General features: G+C 52.2%; 8 protein-coding genes across 8 annotated transcripts; 4 read left to right on the top strand and 4 right to left on the bottom strand.

Annotated features, from left to right (window-relative positions):
* Positions 1-122: 122 nt before the first annotated feature.
* On the bottom strand, positions 123-2,013 carry Z518_05423 (uncharacterized protein; the record flags this gene model as incomplete). Its single annotated transcript, XM_013416235.1, has 2 exons — positions 123-1,844; positions 1,903-2,013. 2 exons carry the CDS (start codon positions 2,011-2,013, stop codon positions 123-125), a joined length of 1,833 nt encoding a protein of 610 aa, XP_013271689.1.
* Positions 2,014-2,544: 531 nt separating this feature from the next.
* On the bottom strand, positions 2,545-3,540 carry Z518_05422 (uncharacterized protein; the record flags this gene model as incomplete). The annotated part of the gene is made up of 3 exons (XM_013416234.1): positions 2,545-2,650; positions 2,702-2,829; positions 2,884-3,540. The coding sequence occupies 3 exons, from the start codon at positions 3,538-3,540 to the stop codon at positions 2,545-2,547; spliced, it is 891 nt and encodes a 296-aa protein (XP_013271688.1).
* A 1,321-nt stretch (positions 3,541-4,861) lies between these two features.
* Z518_05421 (deoxyribodipyrimidine photo-lyase) lies at positions 4,862-5,317 on the bottom strand (the record flags this gene model as incomplete). Its single annotated transcript, XM_013416233.1, has 1 exon — positions 4,862-5,317. One exon carries the CDS (start codon positions 5,315-5,317, stop codon positions 4,862-4,864), a length of 456 nt encoding a protein of 151 aa, XP_013271687.1.
* Positions 5,318-6,642: 1,325 nt separating this feature from the next.
* Positions 6,643-10,430, bottom strand: Z518_05420 (uncharacterized protein; the record flags this gene model as incomplete). Its single annotated transcript, XM_013416232.1, has 5 exons — positions 6,643-7,097; positions 7,146-8,115; positions 8,166-9,997; positions 10,071-10,204; positions 10,252-10,430. 5 exons carry the CDS (start codon positions 10,428-10,430, stop codon positions 6,643-6,645), a joined length of 3,570 nt encoding a protein of 1,189 aa, XP_013271686.1.
* Positions 10,431-11,793: 1,363 nt separating this feature from the next.
* Z518_05419 (uncharacterized protein) lies at positions 11,794-13,784 on the top strand (the record flags this gene model as incomplete). Its single annotated transcript, XM_013416231.1, has 3 exons — positions 11,794-11,806; positions 11,867-12,314; positions 12,365-13,784. The coding sequence occupies 3 exons, from the start codon at positions 11,794-11,796 to the stop codon at positions 13,782-13,784; spliced, it is 1,881 nt and encodes a 626-aa protein (XP_013271685.1).
* A 2,090-nt stretch (positions 13,785-15,874) lies between these two features.
* Positions 15,875-19,926, top strand: Z518_05418 (uncharacterized protein; the record flags this gene model as incomplete). Its single annotated transcript, XM_013416230.1, has 2 exons — positions 15,875-16,769; positions 16,823-19,926. The coding sequence occupies 2 exons, from the start codon at positions 15,875-15,877 to the stop codon at positions 19,924-19,926; spliced, it is 3,999 nt and encodes a 1,332-aa protein (XP_013271684.1).
* Positions 19,927-20,864: 938 nt separating this feature from the next.
* On the top strand, positions 20,865-23,219 carry Z518_05417 (uncharacterized protein; the record flags this gene model as incomplete). The annotated part of the gene is made up of 2 exons (XM_013416229.1): positions 20,865-21,377; positions 21,447-23,219. The coding sequence occupies 2 exons, from the start codon at positions 20,865-20,867 to the stop codon at positions 23,217-23,219; spliced, it is 2,286 nt and encodes a 761-aa protein (XP_013271683.1).
* Positions 23,220-23,997: 778 nt separating this feature from the next.
* Z518_05416 (uncharacterized protein) lies at positions 23,998-25,405 on the top strand (the record flags this gene model as incomplete). The annotated part of the gene is made up of 2 exons (XM_013416228.1): positions 23,998-24,052; positions 24,159-25,405. The coding sequence occupies 2 exons, from the start codon at positions 23,998-24,000 to the stop codon at positions 25,403-25,405; spliced, it is 1,302 nt and encodes a 433-aa protein (XP_013271682.1).
* Between the last annotated feature and the right edge of the window lie 12 nt (positions 25,406-25,417).

Here is a 25,417-nt window from a genome sequence, read left to right as displayed (position 1 = left end):
ACCGATGGCAAGTAGAGTTTTCGAACTTTTCATTGGTCCTGATTGCCTTTCTGTACGTATATCTAATGCGTGTGTCCATCCTGGGATATCGTGTCGGGTGTCTGCAACCACTGAGGCTTCCTTCAATAGTAACTCGTGCCTCCAACACCCAGACCACTCCGGGTGGCCCCCAGGTCACTGCTGTATCTTCTAGCTCCGAGAGGAACGACGCCTGGACCGAATCCAATGGGACTCGCAACGCGCTGAAGATGAACACTGTGACGACGAGAAGGAGTTCTCGATACGGTTGGAGTCAAGTAGTCGGTGTCGGGCAGAGTGTCATCGTCCATGAAGACGTCCTCGACCGGTTCAGGTGCGGAATGTTTCCTCGATTGAGCCGCCGTGGGACCAGTGGCCGACACTTTTGCGTTACCGTCCTCATCGTCCTCGTTTTCCTCGTCGTCATCATCCTGGTCACCTCCAAAACCCTCCATCTCGATCAAAGACCACACTGGCACGGCGCCAATGAGAGCGACCAGAGCCAAAGTCCACCAGGAAATCACAACGTAGCCAGCTTCCACGCCGCCGGTAAATGTGGCGCCAGCCAAAGCCGGCCCCGCAGCTCTACCTAGAGCGGAGATACTCGTCGCGACGCCGTTCAAGGTTCCCAAGATTTTGAGGCTCGCCGCACTGTTCGTGAGAAGTATAGTCGAGCATGGGAATGCAAAAATGCCACAAAACCCTTTCACCAACATCAAGACCATCACCACTCCTTGCCTGCTTGAATCCGACGGTAACAACGCCGTAAAAGGCGTCGCAATGTAAACCAGGGGGAAAGTCAAAACACAGGCCTTGAGACAATTCAAAACGCCATACTTCCGCGCAAAGGTCGGGAAAACGAAAAACTGGATGAGCATGCCAAAAATGCCGTAGACGGTGAAAAGTAAGCCGATCCTGTTCGAATCGATTCCAAACCCACCGGCGAATTTAAATGGCAGGTGGACGTGAGGATCTCGGAGAGATTGCACCGGATAATGCATGAAAATCGGTAGAAGTTGGTCGTAGGCCACCGAATGCATGGCCAGGAACGTGTAAACGACGAGGTTGATGTTGGACTGTCGGGAAAATACCTCTTTCCAGCCTGGGTCCTTCTTGGATAGCTTGATGACGGGAGTTGAGGCTGGCGTCGACATTTCGCTAGATGTTCCGGAAAGGAACGGGTCTGTCTCGTCAGCATTCGACCACGACCTGGCGCGTGAGCGTGTGCTGCGCGAACAAGGGCTGGTGAGGATTTGGCCCACCAGGAGCCCATAGTCTCGGCGATTTTTCTTCTCCTCCAGGGTTTCGTGCAGAAAGAGGGTGCCGGCAGAGATGCCACATAGGAAAAGGATGCTGATGAGCAGATTCGGCAGGGCAAAAGGATATTCCTGGAGCAATTTGAATTTCCCAAAAACCTCGGGATATCGGTCGACAGGATGGACGAGGGAGCCACCGAATGAGGGCCCGAATATACTTCCGATGTTCCAAACCAAGGGCATTATACTAAACGCTCGAGGCTGTAATTCCTTCTGTGGAACAAGTTCCGCGACCGCTGTCCTGATAATCCCAACATTTCCATTCGACAGACCTTGCATTGATCTTGTGAGGAAAGCCCAGACCAAATTTTTGGAAAATCCAAACAGGATACTGGAGATCATGGTACAGATCAAAGCGAGGAGGATGATGGGTTTGCGGCCGAAGCGATCGGAAGCCCTACCCCAAGCGATTCCGGTCAAACATTGCGAAAACGAGAAGACGGCCGACATGAGGCCCGCCCATTTGGCAACACTGTCGTCTCGGACGTCGAAGGATTGAATCATCTCAGGCTTGATCTAGTCAGCGGCACGGTGAATGGGAATTTGTGGGACGTTAGAAGGGACGCACAATGTACGGATAGACCGAAGTCATTGCAACGGGCTCTGCGAAGCGGCATACTGCGAGAATCAACAGTTGCTGCTTGGGCAACGGAAGTGCCCGTTTCGCTTCTTTGACCATGGCTTGAGGACTGAGAGCGACGCCGTGGAGCCATGGAAAATAAATCTGCGTGTCACCGAAGAAAGGAAAGAAGAGAAGACGAGGGCGAGAGGAAGTGTGTCCACCGTGCTATAGGGACATTGCACTTGTAGCCATCAAAAGGCGCAGTTTGCCCGGGTTCCACTAGAACAGGCTCGTTTGTAGTGGCGGGCGTGTAGAGACAAAAAAAAAAAGAGATGAAAAGAGGGGTTGATGGTTGGAGAATGCCTGCACATTCGGCCAGGGTTGCCAGCAATCGGATTGGTGTTGGGTCACCGGTGAGGTCCCCTTTCGTCTTCATTGGAGCCGAGAAGCCGAGTCTGGTGGATACGAAGGCCCCCCTAAAAATACAGTCCCCCACCGAATGCCATGAATCACACGTGAGTAGTGTCCCAAAGGCGGGTACAATTCCCCAAATACACCGGGCAGGTTCCGAATATCCAACACCATCGCTATGCTGGAGAGAATAAAGAATTTTGGGGCAACCAAACTGTGAGTTCATCATGTCATGAGCTAGGCATGCTCAGGCATGGGCGGCCTTCGCATGGGTCGCGCCGGCCGAGGTGATGCTGTATCTTGGATCGGTTCCCATAATTTGCTTGTCTGATTGAATTTATGGCTAGAAAGGGAAATCAGCGAAGGACCGTCAGTCCGTGTAACCACGACGTACCGTTCATATGTGGTCAAGGTAAGTGCCTTCCTTCCATACTCTTCCTCTAGAAGAGACGCATATTCAAATGGTATCTTGACATGGATCCCCTCAAAGAAAGAATCTCGGAGGGGGAAAATGTCTTGTTCCTGTTTATGGGATGAGCATCGGCATCCACCGAAAGGTTTTCCACAGAGACGTACCAAGTATTTATGCTTGTCTTTGCACATGAGCGCGCCTTGAATTCCTTCTGCTCTGGCGGTATCATTGGCTCGAACAGTGGATATGTCGATGAACAGGCCCGTCTGGGTATCAATCCATCTTGCATCAATTACATTCAACTTATCCTCCACATCTCGAATGGTAAAATGGGGGTTGATCTCCATTAAATATGTCCTGCCGTTCTTGACTCCGGGTAGCTTGAAGTGATATTCGGTCATGTTGTAATATTTGGCCAGAAAAGCAATTGTAGGTTCGGACACCTGGACATCAATGTCCGAATCCCAGGGCAAGATCTTCTGGTTCCACCACCATCCAAGCAATGTGCCATGCATGATCCAGGTTTCTGCACCAATGTCCGCCATAGTCGCCAGAAAAGTCTGCATGAGAGCGGTGAGATGGGGGAGTCGGTCTTCTTTGCCCAGCTGGTTGGCGGCAAAGCGGCCGTCATAGTGAGGATGGAAAGTCGACTCATGGAAGTATTTGTCTTTTGGGTCTCCACCTTTTCCACTCCGGTCTTTCTCTAGATTGGTCCGTACATCGAGAAAATCGGCGTCGCCTCGGACCAGAGCTGTATGTTGGCATACCGGAAGAACGAGGAGGATGGCCAGGCAAAGTCTTGCCGCGGCGCGAGGAATCATGGCTCGTGAATCGGGGAGGGCATTTCTGTGGGAAGAAGGTCGCGGTGCAAAGTTCAATTACAAGTTGAAGTGTCCTCCACTAGCCAGGAATCGAGTTTGGGTGAGGTTTCCAAAATTGGAGGAGGATGTTGATTCAATTGCGGGAAAGGAAGGTGGTCGTGTGCTCATTTCGCAAGGAAAAGTTTGGCCAGACTCCGCTATATCATGGGTAGATAATTTTAGCAAAATAGTTCAAGAGACCAGAGAGGCATTCGTAATCGATGCTGGTTCCAACAACGCAGCGAGAAAAGTTCTCAGCCTCCAGCGGCGGCGGCGTGGGTGGAGATTTGGGGGCGAGTTGGACTCAGTGAGTAGAGGATACTCACAACCTCGTGTGTACAAGGTACCAACTCCCTACGTTTAAACCGGCTAGACCTTTGAAGAGACTCCTCGGTCCTGTTCCAAGCATACGCGTCCGACTGGGTGGTAGGGGATTCGGAGCGTAAGTAGTATGTAGCCCAGCTTCTGGCTCGTGAGTACGTACTGTACCAAATTCGAGAGGTTCCTTAATAACGAGGCTAACGGGCGGCCACGTAAGACCGCTGTCGCGTGCCCCATTCTAGCTGATAAAGAACTCCGCAGGCTACATATGTTAGAGAGTCCGCGTACTGCTGAAACTCTGTCCCGAGCTACCATCTCCATCATACGGAGGTTCTGATCACACTCGACATACCTTTACGGTTGGGCTCTGAGTCACCCATAATTTATTTTCCAGCCAGCCCTGCTCCCGGCATCACCTGAGACAACCTTCCACGGATTAAGCTTTTGCGGCGCTCAGGCTTGGTTGAATTCAAGCCCCTTAGCTCTTCTTTTTCCACACCGAGGCAAGGGTCAGGATTCGTCATCCCAATCTCTGATTACAAAATTTGTTCTCTATCTCTCGATATGTACCCGGGCAACTCCCTTGTCATGACGTAACTTCTCCCTAGAACTTGCTTTGTATCGCGACGGAGCCCAAGAAACTCCCCAGCTCGGGACCCATTTGCAGATGTAACCGCGCCTGCGGATCGAATTTCTTGCTTTGAAGCAAGGGATTGAAAAATGCAAAAGTATGGCCATGGGTCGACACCGCAGCTGGCCCTGAACTCCAACCCCACCGTGGTTCCCCCTTCCGCCAATCAATCGTGAGGTCCTTGGTTAGAAAATGAGACCATACTTATGCGAGATCAGTTGTGTACGGATCCTGTGTATCCTACTTGACGCATGGCCCGCGTTAACAATTGGAAGACATGTCGTGGCCTCTGCACTTCCGGAATCGGTCCAAGTCATGCTCCATTCAATATTACAGCATTCTGGCTTGAATGGGTTTCTTTATGCTGAAAATGCGGTCAGCTAACATATGGCCAATGGCAGAGCACATGTTTGTAAATGTCTCGCCATGCCACTCCCCCAAATCCACATGGAGTGTCCCTTGTTTGCGGTCATCGGTTAGTTTCTTTTGAGGCACAGCCTCGCCAGCTTCTCGAACAACTCTCTGCGCCGACAGCGTCCCACGCAGTCGTGCCATTGGCCGAGGAGTTTGTTTTCTCGTATTGTCGTATTTGCTGATTGTTTCAAGGAGGAATTTCTTGAGTTGGTTATAAGCTGTATGTCCTCGAGATGGCCACATACTGTGGAATTTTTCCTCCTCTTCAGACAAGTTTTTCGAGGCAGGTGTTTCAACAACCTCATAGCTGAAGAGTTCGGGATATTTTGTCCCGTACGTTGGCCGGATTCGTAGTGAGTAGGGGGAAAGCATCTAGAGTCTTGATGCCACGGGCTGTATACCAAGATTTGCCTGCCCGAACCGCTCGTCAATTCGCCAGGTTCGATGACGCATGTGCCATGGACAGCGTTGAACGAGATTTCCTTGTCCAGGCCAGCACAGAGCTCCATCAGTCTTTTGAGCAAATTCCTCCTCTTGACGACAGGCTTATAAATTGCGGAGGATGATGTGCACTTGGCCAGGGATGGTCAAATGAACTGCAAAGTCTTGCAGCGAGACCAATACAGACAGATCAGCGGTAATCCGAGCTTAGCTGCTCTCTCGCTCACCAGATGGAGCTCCATGTTGTCCATGGTACGTGTATCACACTTGAGCCAATGTACCACAGAGTTTCCCGCTTGGATAGCGTCCCGGTCTGACTGCGTCTCTTTGATAGCATTCTCCAAAGTCTTGATTGGATGCTCAATCTCGCCGGCACTGTAGTCGTTGACCCAGGCGTTCGTCGTCTCAGTTGCGAATCTTGATATTGATCGGGGGTCGAATGGCCTGCTAGTGGTTTCTTTGGCCTCCTTTGCTCTTGAGAGACGTATGGAAGAAAGCTGTGAATTGTTCAGGGGTGGACATCGGTCGTCGAAGATGAATACAGCTCAGCATTCATGGAAGATGGCACAATAAGGGCGCGAGGCGTGAGTTGACCGAGGGAAAGGAATGAGAGAGCAGGGAGGGAATAGGAAGCTCTCTCTATACTAGGAGTGTGGTCGCAGTCCATGGATCAAGAGGACAGTGGGTTATGTCATACCAGATCCCCAGACGATCTCACCGATGAGTACATGATCAAAATCAAAGATTCATATATGGTGGTGACATCCTGTTTGTTGCAATGCGCTACTACTGCTGCCTTTAATCAGATCAATGCATATTTCCTTGACCCTCATCGGTACAGGATGCAAGCCCATGACCAATTCTTCTTTCCTCTCCTGTATCATAAGCTCCCAGTCGTTGCGTCAGCAACACCCTTTGATCGTCGCGATTCTTTTCCTAACCCTGAACCCTGACACTGCCTTACCAATTGACAACACCTGAATCGACGTGAACTCCCCGTCGAAAAGAAAATATTACGCCTCGCGCCGTCGCTGTCCTCGTACAAAGCACCTTTAGGCCCCCCCAATTTTTGAAATCCTTTTCAAGCGCCTGCGTGACTGAAGATGACAGAGCGCAGACAAATAATGCTTCCCAACCCTTTCAAAGTCATTTTTTGGATAATGGAGAGACATCTGGGTTCTCTCGCCACATCCATCCGCAATAATGCTTTTGTCCTCGATCTCCCGAAAACGATATTTTAGGGTATTGGGGTATGTTTATGATAGGGGAGAGGCTTTAGTGGAGTCGTTTGCCTCCACAACCGGATCTTTCGACTCTGGAGCCAACGGCGGCGGGCAGCCATTTGGCCGTTGTGACCCTGAATTTTCCTTTGAAGAATCCGCGGCAGCGGAGCTTCCCTCATTTTCCTCTTCTGGGATGGTTGCGCAGTACTTTTTTAGAACCTGTTTAAGAGCCGGTCGTCGAATTGGTTTCGCTAGGAAATAATCCATTCCCGATGCCATACATTCATCCTCGTTGGACTTTTCCGCAAATGCTGTGAGGGCTACTATGGGCGCGGAGAAGCCCATTCCCCGGATGAGTCTTGTCGATTGAATTCCGTCCAGATTGGGCATTTGAACATCCATAAACACAAGATCAAACCGTTCACCGCTAAACATCGACTCCCGAACCTTTTCGAATGCTTCCTGTCCGTCTTTTGCAATGGTGACATCTGGACTCGTTAGAAACTCCATTGGAAAACTTTACTGGTCAAACTCACCATAAACGTCCTCCAATCGTAACATCCGGAGGACGACTTCCTGATTCACTTTGTTGTCTTCCGCCACCAGAACTCGCACTTTCCTGCCCTTCTGCGCAGCTTCACTTTCGACTTTCTTCATCTCGTTGAGTTTGGCTTCCGAAGAATTGCTGCTTTTGGCCTCCTTCGCCACGTAAGGCTGCGTAAAACCAACGATCCGGGGAATATCTGCCAATTTAGCTTGTCCCAGCCTATCATCGCGCATTGAACCTAAAGACGCCGTGGAATCGGTATGGTTGAGCATCGACGAATCACCAGGATCATGAAATGTCTGTTCCACGACACTGCTTGCTTTGGAGTGCGATTTGTGCATGGAGGATGTCATTGACGGACTTCGTTCCGCAACGTAACGAAGGGGTATTCTCATGGTAAATTTGCTGCCTACTCCCACCGTGCTGTCCAGAGATATGTCACCTCCCATGAGAGCTGCGAGTTGGGCGCAAATACTCAGGCCGAGACCAGTTCCGCCATATTTCTTGCTTAAACCGAGATCGCCTTGGACAAATGGTTCGAAGATCTTTTTTTGCTGGTCAGGTGGAATTCCAGGACCAGTGTCTTCCACTTCAAACTCAAAGCTGAGATCCTTTGTGTTTAAAGGTGGTGGAGACATCGACCTCTGTCGCTCGACAACTTTGCGTATGTGTGTGGTGCCCCCTGCAACGTTGATGCTGAGTTTTGGGTCTCCATGAGAGGTCGAGTTTGAGTGGGATTTCTCGTTATCGGGCGTGTCTGGGATGGCAAGTGAGCCATCCGACATCCGCACCCGCTTCGCGCTAGACGACTTCGACTTTCGTGAATTCAGAGACGACTTCCGCGCACTACCTGCTCGGCTAGGCAAGACTTCAACCAGTCCAGTACAACGAACGCGAACGGTGACGGAGCCGTGTGCCGGTGTAAATTTGAGGCTGTTGCTCACGAAATTCATCAGAACCTAACATGAGTGAGTGAAGTTGGCTACACATTCGAGTGAACGATATATACCTGCAAAATTCGATTCTTGTCACCCCACAGGCACATATCTCTGACACGCCCTGTGCCAACTGGGCCATATAATCTATCGCCCGAGAAGTCAGAGGCGTCCCCAAAGGCATCATTTGTTCCCAGAAACAAAATCTTGAGGTCGACTTGCGCTTCTCGGGCCTGCTTCTCGAAGGTCGGGATCAACTGCGTGCTCAGGTCACTCAATCTAAATTCGGCCTCATCGATTGAAAGCTGCTGACCAACTTCGTTCTTACTGAACGTGAGGAGATCGGTCAACAGATGAAGGAGCAGATCGCCAGATTTGTAAATCGTGTTCAGAGTGGTCCGAATCTTTCCAAGGTCATCCTCGTTCATGCAAACCGTGGTAAGCCCAAGAATGCCGTTGAGCGGTGTCTTGAGTTCGTGGGAGATGTTCGCAATGAAGAGCGTCTTGCTCTGGTTTGCCGCCTCGGCGGCCTTCTTGCTCTTCTCAAGCTCCGCGGTGCGCTCCTTGACTCGTTCTTCCAGGCGCTCATACTGCATCGTCAACTCGTCAGACATCTCGTTGAACGTTCTCGTTAGCTCCGTCAGCTCGTCGGTGATCCAATGCCGACGCTCTGGCACCTTGCGAGGGATTCTGAAAGTCTTGCGACGTAAGCTTCTCGGCGTTGTGGACCGCTCAGTTTGCTTGGGCATTCCGATCTTGGTGAGAAACCCCAAAAAGCCTTCTTTTCGGGCCGTTTCCTCTTCGATCGGGTTAGGACTGCTCTCTTCCTCCCCTCCAGCCAGGGGGCCCATCGTACTCGAATATTCGCTGTTATCGTCCGGTTGATATGGTTCCACGGTTTTTGCGGTCGCTGCTCGCAGTTCACGGATCGGTGTGACTGAATAATGTGCCACGGGAAACGTGATGACCAGGAGAAGACCAGTCACAGAGAAGACGCAAATGAGAACGACGTCCCGAAGATGGTTGATAGGTTCAATGACCTCCTGGTGTGACTGTTCCACAACCAGAACCCAGTCGACAGATTTTGCGGACACGGTTGCGTATCCCGTAGAAACTCGCGTGCCATCTTCATTACGCGTGGAAATGAATGCGCCCGCATTATTGATGGCATTGTTGTCTTTCGTCCACGCTGCTACTACTGCGGGATATTCCGACATGGGAAATGGTGTAGTTGAATTAGTGATGGAACTTCGAGCTTGGTGGCGTCCTTGCAGGGTGGAATTGCTATGCGGCGGAAGAACAAATCGAACAAGTTGAGATTGGGCATAATCCTTTGTTGAGCCCCGAATCTCCCGCTGGTAATGATTGTCGGGGGTAGCTGGGCCAATAAGGAGGGTTTCGCCGGTCTTGCCCAGTCCCTCAGGGGAGTTCTGGACGTTGTACAGTATATCTGCATTGACAACCATTGTCACCCAGCCTTGGATATCAGACCGAGAAGTGTTGTTGATCATGGCCACTGTGAGGGATAGGAGACCATATGTTTCATTAACGGGCAAAGGGCCGAGAATCAATGCCTCGCCGGGGTCGATCGTTTGGCCGTTATACGACACCGAAGAGGAGTTGTAACCCGGCAGTGGCGGTCCGTAAGTTAGATTGGGATACAGCGTGGGAGGATACCCTAATCCCGGATCCCCAAGGTAAACAGCAGAGCCATTAGGGTAGGCATACGGCAGTTTGACTCTTCCGCTCAACCCACTCGCGGTGACATTGAGCAGCCCATTGACCGCGCTGGTGTTCCCGTTGAAGGCATTGGGAAATAATGTCGCTTGCACCAAAAGAGATCCATTCGCTAAAGCGCCCTCCAGATCACTCTGACTGAGGACCCAGTTCTCGCTACTAGTGTTACCTTTAAGGATGCCACTGTTAGCCGGTATGTGGTATGTGGGGTGAGGGGCTCCGGATTTCGCCAGAAAGTTTACCTCGATTGTACCTGCCCAGAGCGTTTTGTAATACGATTCGTGTCGAGACAGATCGGACCTGCGACTCGTACAAGAGAAGGGTACTAGACAATTGGGCCGCCTTCAGCGAAGCCGTTAGGGAAAGACCCGACAGTCTAGAAAGGATGTCAGTGAGGCTGGTCACCACAACATGCGAACATACAACCTCATGTTGATGACGAAATTATAATTTTGGAACCACTGCACCACGAGAAAGCAGTCAGTATTGTCCACCTTGACGGCCTGAATGAAGCATACCACTGCCAGTGCTAGGACCATAAGCGATGTGAGAGAGCAGAACAGGACGAGGAGTCCGAGCTGCTCCCGGATTGAGATCCGCATAGTTGCGGTGTTTCCAGTGTTGTCCTCGTTTGCATCTCAAGCTATCTTGTCAAACATGTCCCTCTCCTTTATCCATCACTCCGGCCGTAAATTCATAGTGAGAAGGCGCCTCGGGGCAGGCTTTGAGTGAGGGAAAATGCACCGGCGGAGGCTGCGATCGTTCGGGAGAACGTGATTAGCGATAGGGACTTCGAAGAGGTCAAAGGTTTCTGTGGGACGCCGTCTGAAGCCTTCTCGAGGTATGAAACCTGAGGCGTTCCTGTGTTGAGCTGAAGAAAGGTAGGTGAAGGCGGGAAGTTGAAAAATGATAAGCCAATAGCTTGCGCAAGGGAGGGGGCGGTTCTAGAAGCCCTGGCATTCTTCGGGGCGATGCACGCGAGTAGAGCGAAACGACATCCAGAGGTGGGTCACTTCCAGATCGACAAGAACTTTAGCTAGAAGCACCCGTTTTGGGGACCAATACTTGAGAGCCTCTTGAGATTCAAGAAGAATTGTCAATGTTGAGCAATCAGTGGCTAATAATGTCAAATTCGTAGTCAAGGGGTTGCGCAGCAGGTCCTCGGGTCGGCCAACTACGCCGCAGTTAGTAAGGCCCCGGTCGACTTCATCGGATAGGGAAAGGGATGCTGCAAGCCTACAAAAGACCAGTGAACCTCATCGACGCCCATTCAAGAACGCCATAAGCGAGCGGCCACCCTGATTCGCGGCTGCACCGACTTGCCGGTGTCCGGTCCTCCTTGTCAGTGAGCACGGCAGCGGATGCGAAATGCAACTGTACACAACCTTGAAGTGATTACGTACACACGACACCTCACAGCACAAACTCGCAAAGTCCGAGGTTCCCTAGAAAGGGCCAACCCGAGTGCCAGATTCCCCTGGGATGGGAGATTTCTGGACTCGGTTCTGACCGCGCTGCAAGATCTGCTGCTCAAATTGTTAAGATCCTACCGTCTTCATCCTCATCAACCGCTATTTTCTTTCGCCTTTCGCAATTGTGGTCCTTCTCCTCGCCATTCCACCAATGATGTGCCCGCACTGCCACCCTGCACAATCCGATGACAGACTTTTTCAGCCCACTCGTCACCAAAAAACAATCATTGGACCGTGGTTGAAATGGTGAAAAACCGAAAAATCCACGCTTCCCCAACCGGTCAAGCGATGGCCTGATGCCTATGGCTGCTTGCGCTCACGGCCAGCCTTGTGTCCGATCGTGGTACCCTCTCTCCCAGACAGCGATCGTGGGGCTCGCCATGCTTTCCATGATTCCCTTTCGCTAACCAATCCACATTTTCGCATCTGTTCCGGTGGCGTGGCGGTGATTTTTTGCTTTTGAATCGACGCTGATTCCTACACGCGCCCAAAGATGGCGGAAATAGGTGAGTCGACAATCAACGCAACGAGATACAAGAGAGCGAGCTGATTCGTCATTTCCCCAGGTATTATTGCCTCCATCGTAGGTGTTGCTGGAGCAGGCTTCAAGCTGTCGCTCATACTCAATGCCATCAGTTGCGAAGTCGCCAATGCTGGCCTCGAAGTCCACAGTATTTCCAAGACCGTCACTCTTTTCTCTCTGATGCTGAAACAAACCGGCAATGTCCTTCAATCCGCAGATTCAGTCCACTCCCGCGAAGCCGTCGAAACCGTCAAATCCATGGCAGATGAGAGCACGAGGGTCTTTGATGAAATAAATGATATGCTGGATCGCGTGCGCACCAAGCCCACTACGGAAGGAACGTCACCTACCATCCAACAAAGATTCAGATGGTGCTTTAAAAAACACAGGGTCATATATCTCCTAGCGCAACTCGAGAGCTTGAAGCTGAGCCTATCCTTGATGCTTCAGATCATACAGCTGGGGAAGTTGATGGCATCCACCTCCCGAAGGTTTGATCGATGCCACAACGATGGCAGGCATCGCTGACATATTCTGTTAGGGATCTTCCCGAAGAGGTCGCCATCAAGACCGAAGCCATCAAGCAAGAGCGTGCCGAGGCACAGAATGGGGTCATCGTCCGTTACTGGCAGATGAGCACAATGGACCGATTGTTCGAGGCGTCGCAAAAAGAAGACGAGGAAGAGAGGCAAGCAATCGTTAACAACGAAACAGTCCAAGACGACCACTTGTCAATGATTGCCACGGACAGCTCTCAAGTGTCAGTCGAGGTTCCTCCTCCCGAATATGCTCCCTCGACCGCTCTAGCGAAGCTTCCCGTCTTTTCCCTAGGCGAATTGGACCAGACCCTCCATCAAATGAAGGGATCTCCCAAGGACATGATTCGAGTGTCCAATCAAGCCATTGACCCTCTCCTCGAAAGATGGACTCTTTGGCGAGAGGTTCGTGAACGAAGACATAATCGTGATGTCGGGGGGCGATTTGCACCGTCGGTTCAAAATCTCAATGAAGACGATGAGGACAGACCATTCCATGAGCGATATCGAGAGCGAGAAGATAGTCCTCGTGGTTACTACTTAGAAGGCAACACTACCGACTGGCGGAAGCCCAACTCCGCATCTGCACGCTATGAGGCGTTCCGGAGGCGTAAGGAATACTCGAATTATCAGCCCAGTGTGAGCGCTGCCAGCAGTGATGTGGAAGATTCGCCGGGCAGCGCCAGCTCCAAAAAGCGAAGATCGAAACGCCATATAATCGACTCGGGCTCAGAATCGTCAGCGTCGGAACCCGATCTTGCTCAACCAAAACCCAGACGGCGAAGCAGCGGCAGTCCCACGGCTGGCCGCAAAATACCATTCTCTGAAGGTGCTCCTGTCGCTCACACGTACACAGCACCGGCCCAACCTCCTCCTTGGATGATAGCCCAGACGACACCAGGCAGTGGTCGCGCACCATCGGTAACATCCGCTCAATCGACAGCGTCCAGGTTATCGTCACCGGCTTTCCATCCTCCCGGCCATCGACCCTGGGCAGCTCCGGATCAGAGCCTAGGACATCACAGCCAATCATCTCCGCTGCCACCGATACATACCGCCAACTCTTTAAATCCTTACGCACCACCGCAACACCATGTGGGGTTTCCTCGCTACGTCGGACAGCCACAAGCTCAGCCGTCGCCATACGGCCCGCCCAGCCCTCAGTCAAGGTATATGTCACAACCTTCAACCCGAATGGGACCACCTCCCAGACCGCTCTCTCAGGACGGCAAACCGGCAAGATCACCTTCTCGGTTGTCGCAATACGGCACACCTCCTCGCAGTCATACCGGCCGAGATGATGAGAAGAGGCATTCGAGAGAGAAAACGACGAAGCAAAACCTGCGGGAGGGTGCTACAAAGGGACTACTAGGAACCGGGGCAATTGCGGGCTTTTTGGAAGCGCTGGAGGGACTCAGCCTCTAACTTTGTCGATTTCGTTGTCTCTTTTTCCGGAACCCCTCCCCGTATTCGCGACTATGAGTGATGCCAGTCACGACTGAAAACGAATTGAACCATACATAATGAGAAAGTATAGGAACCCTCCAGCAACACCCGGACAATTCCCCGGACCAATGAATTGCGTCTCAAAGATCCCATTCAAAATTGTCTACTCATAATGCTGCTGGTAGTCCTGATCATACCTATGCGAAAATTGCCTCAAATGTTCTACGTGCGTGCCTCGAAACAACGACGTCAGCACAAGCTTGACGATGAATTGCATCATGGCCCTCGGCCCAACCTTCGTCTTCATCCATTGGGGGACGATCTCGTGGAGGCGAGCTACTTGAAACACTCTCACCCCAGGAAGCGAGCGGGGATCACGATCTGAGTTTCACAACGGACATGGGAAATTTTAGAGACTATCCAGCGACGACCTCGGAGATTTGTACCAAATATGAGAGAAGCCAATGGGATGTAAGCCACCGCGTAAGAGAGATTTCAATGATGCCCGCGCCGAGTATCACCACCTGGTCCCTCTACTGTTTCAGATTCATAAGGGTTTTTACATCCGTTCTTGTCGATCGCCTAGGGCGATGATAAAAGTCAAGGCTAGCTTCGTACCACGAGATCGGGATTGGTGTTGTAAGATTGACTCGCCAGTCCCCCTTGGGGCCGGGCCTAAACTTTATGATGGGGAATTTCGTTTGGCCAAGGGCAGGGTCTTGCTGGACAGGGGACCAGATGTGACAATGACGTCATTGATGTCTATCCCACTGGGAGTGGAAGAGAAAATGTCGGGCCGCCGAACACGAGACCAGCTGCTGCACCGTTAACCCAAGACTTCCTGGCTATAGTAATGGACCACCTATAGACGTCTGGCGAGTCAGACGTCGTAGTTGAAATGCGACAGCGACCCTGGCTTCGCCGCGACCAATGAGGACCAAGCATGGTGTGGGCAGGTGCAGATGTGCAAAAGTCGTTTTGCGCTAGAGGCTTTTCCCATTTTTGACGACTGCGGGCTGCTCACGACAAGACTTTGGTTTTGATGTCCCTGCCAGATTGATTTTGGATGTGAGAGAAGAGATCAGGTGGTCAGAGATCTGAAGAACTGGATGTCCTGCAGATACTGCACGTTGCGTTTTGTCACCATGAGATTGTCCGAGTGGAAAATATCAAGTCGAGTGGGACCGATGGCTCTGTTATACTATCCCAGAGAGAACTTGGAATAAAACCTAACCATAGGCTGAAATACCCGACGTGGGTTGTCTTGAGTGATCCATTTTCGGCATGCCTTTCTTGTTCGCTCTCTAAGCGGGACACCCGGGTGGTTGGCGAGGAGTGGTCAGTCACTTGCCGAATCCTTAAATGCGCCATACTGTGCGGCAGCGAACTAGAAAGTTAGCCGTGATGTGGGTGTGGGTAAGTGAGATAAGTTAGGTGAGGTGAGGCAAGCCGATCTTTCAGGAGTTTCTTGCCCACTATCTACAACCTCGCGCTGTGCATGCCCTTAGTTCCTAGGCACTCGAGTGAGTGGCCTTGTCCGCAACTCGCTTCGCCCACTCTTCTCACATCCCTACCCCTACTATCTATCTGCCCGGCTAACTCAACTCGCGTTGTCCTTCTTCAGCTGAACAGCAATTTTGGGTGTTCTTACCTTTCGTCCATCACTATCGCCGTCTTTTTGCTCATTCCACAGCCCACATAACAGACCCGTGGCTGTCGCTGTTTGGCATGTCCTATCCCATCCCACCTGCCAGCAAGCCAATTGCCCTCCCCCCGTCAGTACGCGGAAATTGACTTGCCATCCCACATATCCATCTTCGTCTCGCAGCCACCTGACCACCTATGCCTGGGCCTTCAATCGAGCAGTCCCCTCATCGTTAAAAAGTCTCGTCGACGAGTTCTCTTCCTCGCCATCGCCATCGAGCAAGGTGGCTCTGCGGCCGTTTTGCCTTCGCTGCTGGACGCAGCCCAAAACACGAGCCCTTTGGCACATCGACCGCCCGTGCCACGAACCCTTTCGTATCGTCCCCCATGAGGAAGAACAATTGGTAGAGACGCCCACATCGTCCATGTCTCGGCCTGACGAGACATTGGCGGCCGCTGCGGCAATTCTACGTGGATTGGCCAGAGGCTCCCACTCAAACCCCTCCACCAATGGCTTGAAGCTGCCGTCCTACAAACTTCCTGGAGACGATAGTCCCTCCAAGGATGAGTTCGAAGCTGAAGTAGGCGCCCTCGTCAGACGGATACACTACCTCGAATCAAGAGCAGACGTGGTGGGCCGTTCGCTGCCAGACACGCCAGGTGAATTCCAGAGTCCTTCATCGCCCTTGTCACGCCCAATCGAGCCTCGGGGCCCTCTGGGAGAGCCATACACTGATCCCATCGTGGTCTCTCCCAACAAACCGTCTCTGAACTCCAATCAGTCGAGGCGCGTCAATAGCCTGCTGGCCGCAAGAGATTCGCTAGGCCCTTCTGAACTCGGCCGCACGGTCAGCGAAGATGATATAAGCGTCCTGCGGGAGCATGTCGAAAGACAGGCGGAGCAGATCAAGAGCCAGAGAGAGACCATTGCCGAGATCAGTCGCGGTCTCCGAAATTCTGAAGAGCAGGCTAAACAAGCATTCATGCGAGTGGAGAATGAAGATGTTTCCATCCTTGAGCGGGAACTGCGCAAGCATCAGCAGGCCAATGAGGCATTCCAAAAAGCCCTCCGTGAAATCGGTGGCATTATCACTCAGGTTGCCAATGGCGATCTGTCCAAACGCGTCCAGATTCAAGCCACCGAAATGGATGACGAGATTGCGGCGTTCAAGGTTACCATCAACACCATGATGGACCAGCTTGAGATATTTGGAAGTGAAGTGACCCGTGTCGCGCGAGAGGTCGGGACGGAAGGTATTTTGGGAGGTCAAGCCCAAATCAGCGGAGTTCACGGAATCTGGAAAGAATTGACCGACAACGGTGTGGACGACAATTCCCCCTTGTTAATTCGCGCTCCACTAACCCTGAGACAGTAAATATAATGGCCGCAAACTTAACCGATCAAGTCAGAGAAATTGCGACGGTCACCAAAGCCGTCGCTTGTGGCGATCTGAGCCAGAAAGTGCGGAGTCGTGCCAAAGGGGAAATATTCGAGCTCCAGCATACCATCAATACGATGGTCGATCAACTACGAACGTTCGCCACGGAAGTCACGCGAGTGGCCAGAGATGTCGGAACCGAAGGCGTATTGGGTGGCCAAGCCCAGATCGATGGAGTCCAGGGTACCTGGAATGAATTGACCAAGAGTGTGAACGCAATGGCAGACAACTTGACCACGCAAGTGCGGGATATCGCCATGGTCACGACCGCTGTGGCCAAAGGCGATCTGACCCGAAAGGTGACCGCCAGTTGCAAAGGCGAGATTCTCCGTTTGAAAATTACGATCAACAACATGGTGGACCAACTGCAGCAGTTTGCGCAGGAAGTGACCAATTTAGCCAAAGAAGTCGGAACGAATGGTGTCTTGGGGGGTCAAGCGACCGTCCATGATGTCGAAGGCACTTGGAAGGACCTCACGGAGAATGTGAACGGCATGGCCATGAATCTGACCACCCAAGTGCGAGAAATCGCCGCCGTCACCACCGCCGTGGCCAATGGCGACTTGTCGAAGAAAGTGACCGCTGATGTTCAAGGCGAGATTCTTGATCTCAAAATAACCATCAATTCCATGGTGGACAGGTTAAATACCTTTGCCTTTGAGGTCAGCAAAGTCGCGAGGGAGGTCGGGACCGACGGTACACTTGGTGGACAGGCAAAAGTGGACAACGTCCAGGGCAAGTGGCGGGATCTCACCGACAACGTCAACACGATGGCATCCAACCTGACGGACCAAGTCCGAGGTATTTCGGACGTGACCCAAGCCATCGCGGCCGGTAACTTGGGCAAGAAGATTGAGGTGCAGGCCCAAGGAGAAATCCTCACGTTGAAGGTGACGATCAACAACATGGTCGACCGACTGGCCACATTCGCACATGAACTGCGAAGAGTGGCTCGAGACGTGGGCGTCAACGGCAAGATGGGCGGTCAAGCCAATGTTCACGATGTCAGTGGTCGTTGGAAGGAGATCACGGAAGACGTCAACACCATGGCCGAGAATTTGACGGCTCAGGTTCGTGCCTTTGGAGAGATTACGGATGCAGCGACTGAGGGAGACTTCTCGAAACTGATCAGCGTCAACGCGTCGGGAGAAATGGACGAATTGAAGCGAAAGATCAACCAGATGATATCGAACCTGAGGGACAGCATTCAAAGGAACACGGCAGCTCGAGAAGCGGCCGAATTGGCCAACCGCACCAAGTCGGAATTTTTGGCGAATATGTCGCACGAAATCCGGACCCCGATGAATGGAATCATCGGCATGACCCAGCTCACCCTCGACACTGATGACCTGAAGCCACATTCACGAGAAATGCTCAACACGGTGCACAACCTGGCAAACAGTCTGCTGACCATTATTGACGACATCTTGGATATCTCCAAAATTGAGGCGAATCGCATGGCAATCGAGGCTATTCCCTACACGATTCGCGGAACTGTCTTCAACGCACTCAAGTCGTTGGCAGTCAAGGCGAATGAGAAGTCGCTATGTCTGGCCTTCGAGGTCGACAATACGGTTCCTGATTACGTCGTCGGAGATCCTTTCCGACTCCGACAAATCATCCTCAACCTGGTAGGCAATGCCATCAAATTTACCGACCAGGGCGAAGTCAAGGTGACCATCAAGAAGTCGAAAGACCTGATGTCGAACTGTGCGCCCGACGAATTTCCATTCGAGTTTGTGGTATCCGATACCGGCATTGGCATCCAGTCGGACAAGCTTGATCTCATTTTCGACACGTTCCAGCAAGCGGACGGCTCGACCACCAGGAAATTCGGCGGCACCGGTCTTGGTCTCTCCATCTCCAAGCGTTTGGTCAACCTCATGGGGGGCCAAGTGTGGGTGACTTCAGACTTTGGTCATGGGAGCGAGTTCCATTTCTCGTGCATCGTCAAATTTGCGACCGAGGACATCAGTGTCATAAGCTCCCAGCTCTATCCCTTCCGAAAGCACAAGGTCCTCGCGGTGGACAAGGGCGTGTCCAATTTCTTTCAGCGTTTACCCGCGTTGATTGAGGAGCTGGGTCTCCAGGTCCTCGTGGTGCAAGATGTGTCCAACGTGCCGGATCCGGTCAGTGACGGAAAAGGAAGATCCGCCGACGGATATGACGTGATTGTGATCGACGAGATCCAGACGGCACACAAACTGCGAGAGCTCGACAAGTTCAAGTATATCCCGATGGTGCTCCTGAACCCAACCGTGTCGATCAGCCTGAAGACGGTGCTGGACCTCGGCATTGCGTCGTATATGACGACTCCCTGTCAGTTGATTGACCTGGGCAATTGCATGATCCCCGCTCTCGAAGGCCGGTCGACGCCGATCATCAAGGATTACAAAAAATCATTCAATGTGCTCCTGGCGGAAGACAACGAGGTCAACCAGAGGGTGGCCATCAAGATTCTCGAAAAGTACAATCACGTTGTGACGGTGGTGAGCAACGGGTTGGACGCCGTCAACGCCGTCAAGGCTGACCGGTTCGACGTGGTGCTGATGGACGTGCAAATGCCCGTGATGGGAGGATTTGAGGCGACCCGAGAAATTCGGCAGTACGAGAAAGAAACGGGACTGCCCCGAACGCCGATCGTGGCGCTGACGGCGCATGCCATGCTGGGAGATCGCGAAAAATGCATTCAGGCGCAAATGGACGAATACTTATCGAAGCCCCTTAAGCAGAATCTCCTGATGCAGACGATTCTCCGAGTGGCGTCCGACGGAGTCACCGCCATGTTCAACAAACACGCTCGAACCAAGTCGACCGCGACGACGAATGGGAATACTACGAATAAGCAGGAAGAATGCCGCACCAAGGTCGAGCCACCTCCGACATCGAGTCTGAGACCTCCCTTCTCGGAGAGATCGATCACGACGTCCGGACCCGTGAACCACCGCAGTGCTGGAAGCCCTGCCACTGCTAAAGACGGTGAACCTGATCCGATGTCGGCTGTTAATTCCGTACGTTCGATGTCTTGGTCTGGGTGAATAAAGATGGTGGCCAGTGCTAATTGGGTGATCAGGTTTTATTGAGATCTCACAGCCAATGAGCATTGGTATGACGGATTGAAGGGTTTTGGGCGTAGTTTGGCCATGCATCAGCGCTGCGGGGAATATTATTTGGGATTTTATGGAGCGAGGTGTATTAGGGATAAGGTCCTGCCCTTTCGTGTATCGTTCTAACACTTGGGAATTGGTATCTGTCTGGAAGTTGCTCGCAGGGAGTGTCCAATACCAGAACCGCTGTTTGTCACACATCTTGAGTCGGCCAAAGTGAACGGCCAGGGAATAGCGAGAAGGTATAAAGGAGGGGGTTATGAGTCTCTGGTCCGGTCGATAAATCACTCATATGACCTCTTTTTCTTCTTCTGCTTCCAAGAACGCAGCATGGAATTTGATCTGCATGGGTGGTGGGGGGTTGAGGCACAGTACTTTTGGCCCTGGGTTTGAGGATAGACAGACATGGGAGAGCGACCTCCGGCACGGTAGTGGTGATTCTAGCCGGGCGACAAGGACACATGGTAAGCCCGATACGCCTGACCATCAACGAGGGAATTTACCTTTGCGCGGTATGTGGTTCGGGCGAACGACACATAAAGTCCCCGGAGCCGGGAGATTTAAAGAATTGTAGCCAATTCCGCTCAAGCCGCAGAAACGACCTGTAGCAGAGTCTTAGTAATGTGCAGTAGCAATTCGAGGTAGCACTACACTAGCAATGGAAAGGTGAGCCGAAGTCAATTCGATGACTTCACCGATATGAGCGAACCCGCAGCCCTACATCCTTTGTATGTGATGACGAAGGGTGGTACCGCCCATTCTGAGTATGGAATTTGGTCATCTCCCATTCTCTTCTTCCAATTTCCCGCCCACGCGATTCTTCCTCGACGGATCGGCCATGAATCATTCGTGACCACCTTGCACACGCCATGGATGTCTCTGAAGACGGCGGCCCGTCCACGCCTGCCCTTCCCAAAGACGAGAGCACAGAGCCTGCTCCACCCCAGACCACGTCTGCTCCACGCTTGAATCCACGAAGTTGTGTGACCTGTCGTCGTCGCAAAGTCCGATGTAACAAAGAAAATCCCTGCGCGAATTGTGTAAGAGCTGGAATTGAGTGCATCTTTCCGGCGCCGGGACGGGCTCCTAGAAAATCCAGAAAGCCTCCCGACGCAGAGCTCCTCACACGGCTGCGACGGCTCGAGGGCGTTGTGCACAGCTTGGGGGCGCAGGTCGACGAGAATGGTGTGGTCTCACCGACCCTTGCGGGTTCTGCAGATGTCCGAGCACGTTTTGGTGATACACAAGCGGGTGACTCGCCCACGTCGGACCGCTCCGACTCCAAAAGACAGTCGATTGATAAACACCTGGGCCGCCTGGTTATCAGTGAGGACCGCAGTCGCTACGTCAGCAACGCGTTCTGGACCGGAATGAGCGACGAGGTCCGTTTATGCCCTCTCTTCTGAGATATTCTAACCCGCCCCATCCATGACTAACGATGACATGATTAGATTGCCGAAATGCGATATCTTCTGGATCCTTCCAGCAGCGATGAGGACGATGACGACCGATCCCCGGAGCAAGACCTTCAGACCAGCCATCAAGCTTTTCTCTTTGGTTATTCCTCGGCCATGCTTGATTTGCGCGAATTACATCCCAGTCCGAGCCAGATCTTCATCCTATGGGAAGTGTTCAAGGAGAACGTTGACCCCATCGTTCGAATTCTGCATCGCCCCACCGCCAAAACTATTCTCATGAACGCTGCCAGCAGTCTGGACCGAGTTTCCAAATCTGCCGAGGCCTTGTTGTTCGCGATCTACTTTGGGGCTGTGGTCAGCTTGACGCCCGACCAATGCCAGCAATTGCTCGACGAAGACAAGGATGTTCTCCTGAAGAAATATCGGTTTGCGACCGAACAAGCTCTGGCTCGGGCGGATTTTTTGAACAGTTCCAGCCTGATGTGCTTGCAAGCACTGTGCTTTTTCCTCATCTTCGTGCGGCACTGCGACGATTCCCGAGTGGTATGGGCTCTAGGAGGCCTGGCAATCCATCTCGCGCAAGCGATCGGGATTCATCGGGATGGGACAAACTTCGGGCTCAATCCGTTCGACACGGAGATGCGGCGACGACTATGGTGGCAACTGTCACTTCTAGACAATCGGTCCGCGGAGGACCACGGGACGGATCCCACCTTTACCGAACAATTCTATGACACCAAGCTTCCCATGAACCTGAATGACGAAGATCTCTCTCCGGGCATGAAAGAGTGCCCGCCGGAAAGACAGGGCGCTACCGAGATGACGTTCTGTTTGATCCGATTTGAAATTAGCATTTTTTCACGACGATTCAATTTCACAGCCCCGGGAGGAGACTCATGCCCCTCTCAGCGGTTATCGTATGAAGATAAGGAAAGATTGATTGACGAATGTCATCGGAAGCTAGAAGAGAAGTATCTGCGACATTGCGACATGAGCAATCCCATCTACTGGGTGGCCGCCACGGTGGCCCGACTGATTCTGGCCAAGATCTGGCTCATGGTGCACCATCCGCGGTCGTTCAACTCGACCGGCGAGGGAACACCCCTACCACCCGAGACTCGAGATCGAGTGTTCATCACGTCGGTGGAGGTGATTGAATTTTCCCATCTCCTGGAGAAGAACGAGAATACGGCCAAATGGGGGTGGCTGTTCCGAACATACATGCAGTGGCAGTCAGTGGCCTTTGCCCTGTCGGAGATCTGCAACCGACCACCGGGACCTGACGTGGATCGGGCCTGGCGAGCCATTGAATCGGTTTACGATGAAAAGATGATGAAGAACCACAGATTTCAAAAGGGCATGTTGTGGAAACCAATCCGACACTTGATGGCCAGGGCTCGGGCAAAACGAGCCACCCAACAGGCACAGGCGGCGCACCGACCCAGTGTCTTGTTTTCGGATTTGTCGAGCTCAACTCCTATGGAGCGTTTCATGCAAGACTACCCGAACAACGTGGTAACGAATTCAATAGTGGCATTTGGTATGGAGCATGATCAGACTTTCACTGACGACACGGTGATGGAGCCCGGGAGCACGCAAGATTCGACACAAACACGAAGCGGCAGTATCATCGAAGGAGGCATGTCTCAAGACGGGTCGACTGGAGTAAATTGGACACCGGAACACATGTCGATGCAAGCGAATGAACTGTTGGACTTGGGATGGTCACCATCCGTGGGGGATTTTACTGTGCGGCCAGAGGCCTTCCAGCGTTTTTTCGTGAATATCCAAGAGGAGTGGTTCTGAAAAATGACGTCTTCTTCAGCAGGACCGGCAGATTCAAATGTAGTTTTATGACGGACACGGCAACGAGTATCGATTATGTCACCGCGTCTGTAGCCAAGGACGACGGTGAGATGCGAGCAGATGGACTACTCTTTATGCGAACACCTCGAGCAGTATATGGATGAGCAAAGATCTAAGGGATAAGCGCCTAGCCTGAGAGAGACCAACAAAGTTTCTTGGAAGGTCATAGGCGGAGATCATGCCGGATGACTGGTGATATGACCTATTGAGATGCTGTGGTTGGCTGACGGGCTCCATGCAGGGAGGCTGAGACAAAAACAAGCACCAGGAAGACTATGCACATAAGCATTCGGAGCCCGTTCAGCGGCTGGTTAGTGGATGCCCCCGGGGATGGGGGGAAGGGGTTTCAGTCCCAGGAACGATGTCCTTATGTTTAGAAACAATGGGTGAACGGGGGCTCTACCCCCTGTCTTTTTCCCACCTCTGCCGCCGATCCAGTGGATAAGCGCCCACCATGAATCTCGAACTGGCCATTGACCCTGTTCACGGTGAGCGCCTCGAGTCTTCTTTTTCAGCCGCTTCTGAAACTTCAATTCTCTGTCTTAATTTCCCTCTTTCCTCTGTCTTGGTCTGTTTCCACACGTTCTCTCTTGTTGCAGGTCCATCTTTACCAACGTCACCTGCAATCTCTTTCTTTGTCTGGGTATTCTTCCTTTCCTCTCGATTCCTCGTTATTTGCGTCCTGTCTGTCTCCGTCTACTTTCTCATATCCTCCAACATGTCCTTTGTTTACCAATCCCGAATCAGGGTCTTGCTTCCTCTGTTCGTGACTAGTGAGTACATTTCTCCGTAATCCAGACTCGATAACACGATCATAACCTCCACTTCTCCCCATCCAAAGTAAAGAAAGGTACCATTTGTGCTGACCACGTTAACCAGCATTCTTCCTCACGGCGCAGGCGGCTGTTCCTGAATCCACCTATGTCGGCCTCGGTACCTCTCGAGATACGGACGATAATGTCACCGTCGCCATCAATGTGCCCTCCGACAGCACCGACTCTCTCTTCTTCTACTTCTCTGCTCCCGCCGGTCAAGAATGGGCTGCCTTTGGCTTGGGCGGTCAGATGGACGGGGCGTTGATGTTCGTCACATATGCCAATGACGATGGAAACAATATCACCCTCAGCCCGCGTCTCGGCACGGGCCATGTCGAGCCGAAGTATACTTCAGACGTCAAAGTCGATGTCTTGAACGGGAGTGGCATCATTGACGGCACGTTTGTCGTCAACGCCAAATGTACCGGTTGCCGCTCCTGGAATGGCGGTAGTATCGATATCAACAGCGAGGATCAAGATATGATTTGGGCCGTAGGCCCTGTTGGAGATATGAACTCGAATGATGTCTCGGCCACGATTGTCCAGCACCAAGGATACGCTTCGTTCGAGCTCAATCTCAAGAAGGCCACTGGCACTGGCGGTGTCCCCGTCCCCTCAGCCGACGAAGTTGATTATACAAGGCCGGGCGACGGTGGACTTTCTCGAGGCGGTGTCGCTTTCCATGCATTTCTCATGGTTGCTGCATATTTGGTCGTCTTTCCCACCGGATATTTGGTTCTGCGTTTCTTCGAAAAAGTCTGGCTCCACTGGGGTGTTCAGTCCTTTGCTTTCCTCATGGTCGTCATTGGCACGGGTGTGGGAATTGCCGTCAGCAAAAGGGACAACCTCAATCCCAGTTTGGACTCCGTCCATCAAATCCTCGGTCTTGTGGTAACCGGGCTCGTCCTCCTCACCTGGACGGTCGGCTTCATTGGCCATCGCATCTATAAAAAAACCGGCGCCCCTGCCAAAATCATGAAAGGTCATCGTGTCCTCGGCCCAAGCACCATCGCTTTCGGTCTCATCAACAGTTTCATCGGATTCAACTTTGCCGATAACAACCGCCGGGGGATGATCCTCCTCGCCATCGCCATCGTCTTGATGCTCACTTTTATCGGAACCGTTCTCTTTTTCAAACGTCGCCGACAAGTGCGAAAAGGACCATTGAATACCCCTGCTGCGGCTAATTTCCGTGAGGGTCAAATGGAACCCGGATACGCTGATCGGCAGCACCCGCAATCTCTGCCTTTGTATGGACAAGGCGGAATTCCTCTGCAAAATTATGCCAATACCCCGCCGGTCTACCGCTAGGAGCTTTGAATT

Source organism: Rhinocladiella mackenziei (assembly GCF_000835555.1).
Source record: "Rhinocladiella mackenziei CBS 650.93 unplaced genomic scaffold supercont1.4, whole genome shotgun sequence".
Classification (NCBI taxonomy): Eukaryota; Fungi; Ascomycota; class Eurotiomycetes; order Chaetothyriales; family Herpotrichiellaceae; genus Rhinocladiella; species Rhinocladiella mackenziei.
This window is presented reverse-complemented; position numbering and strand designations above follow the sequence as displayed.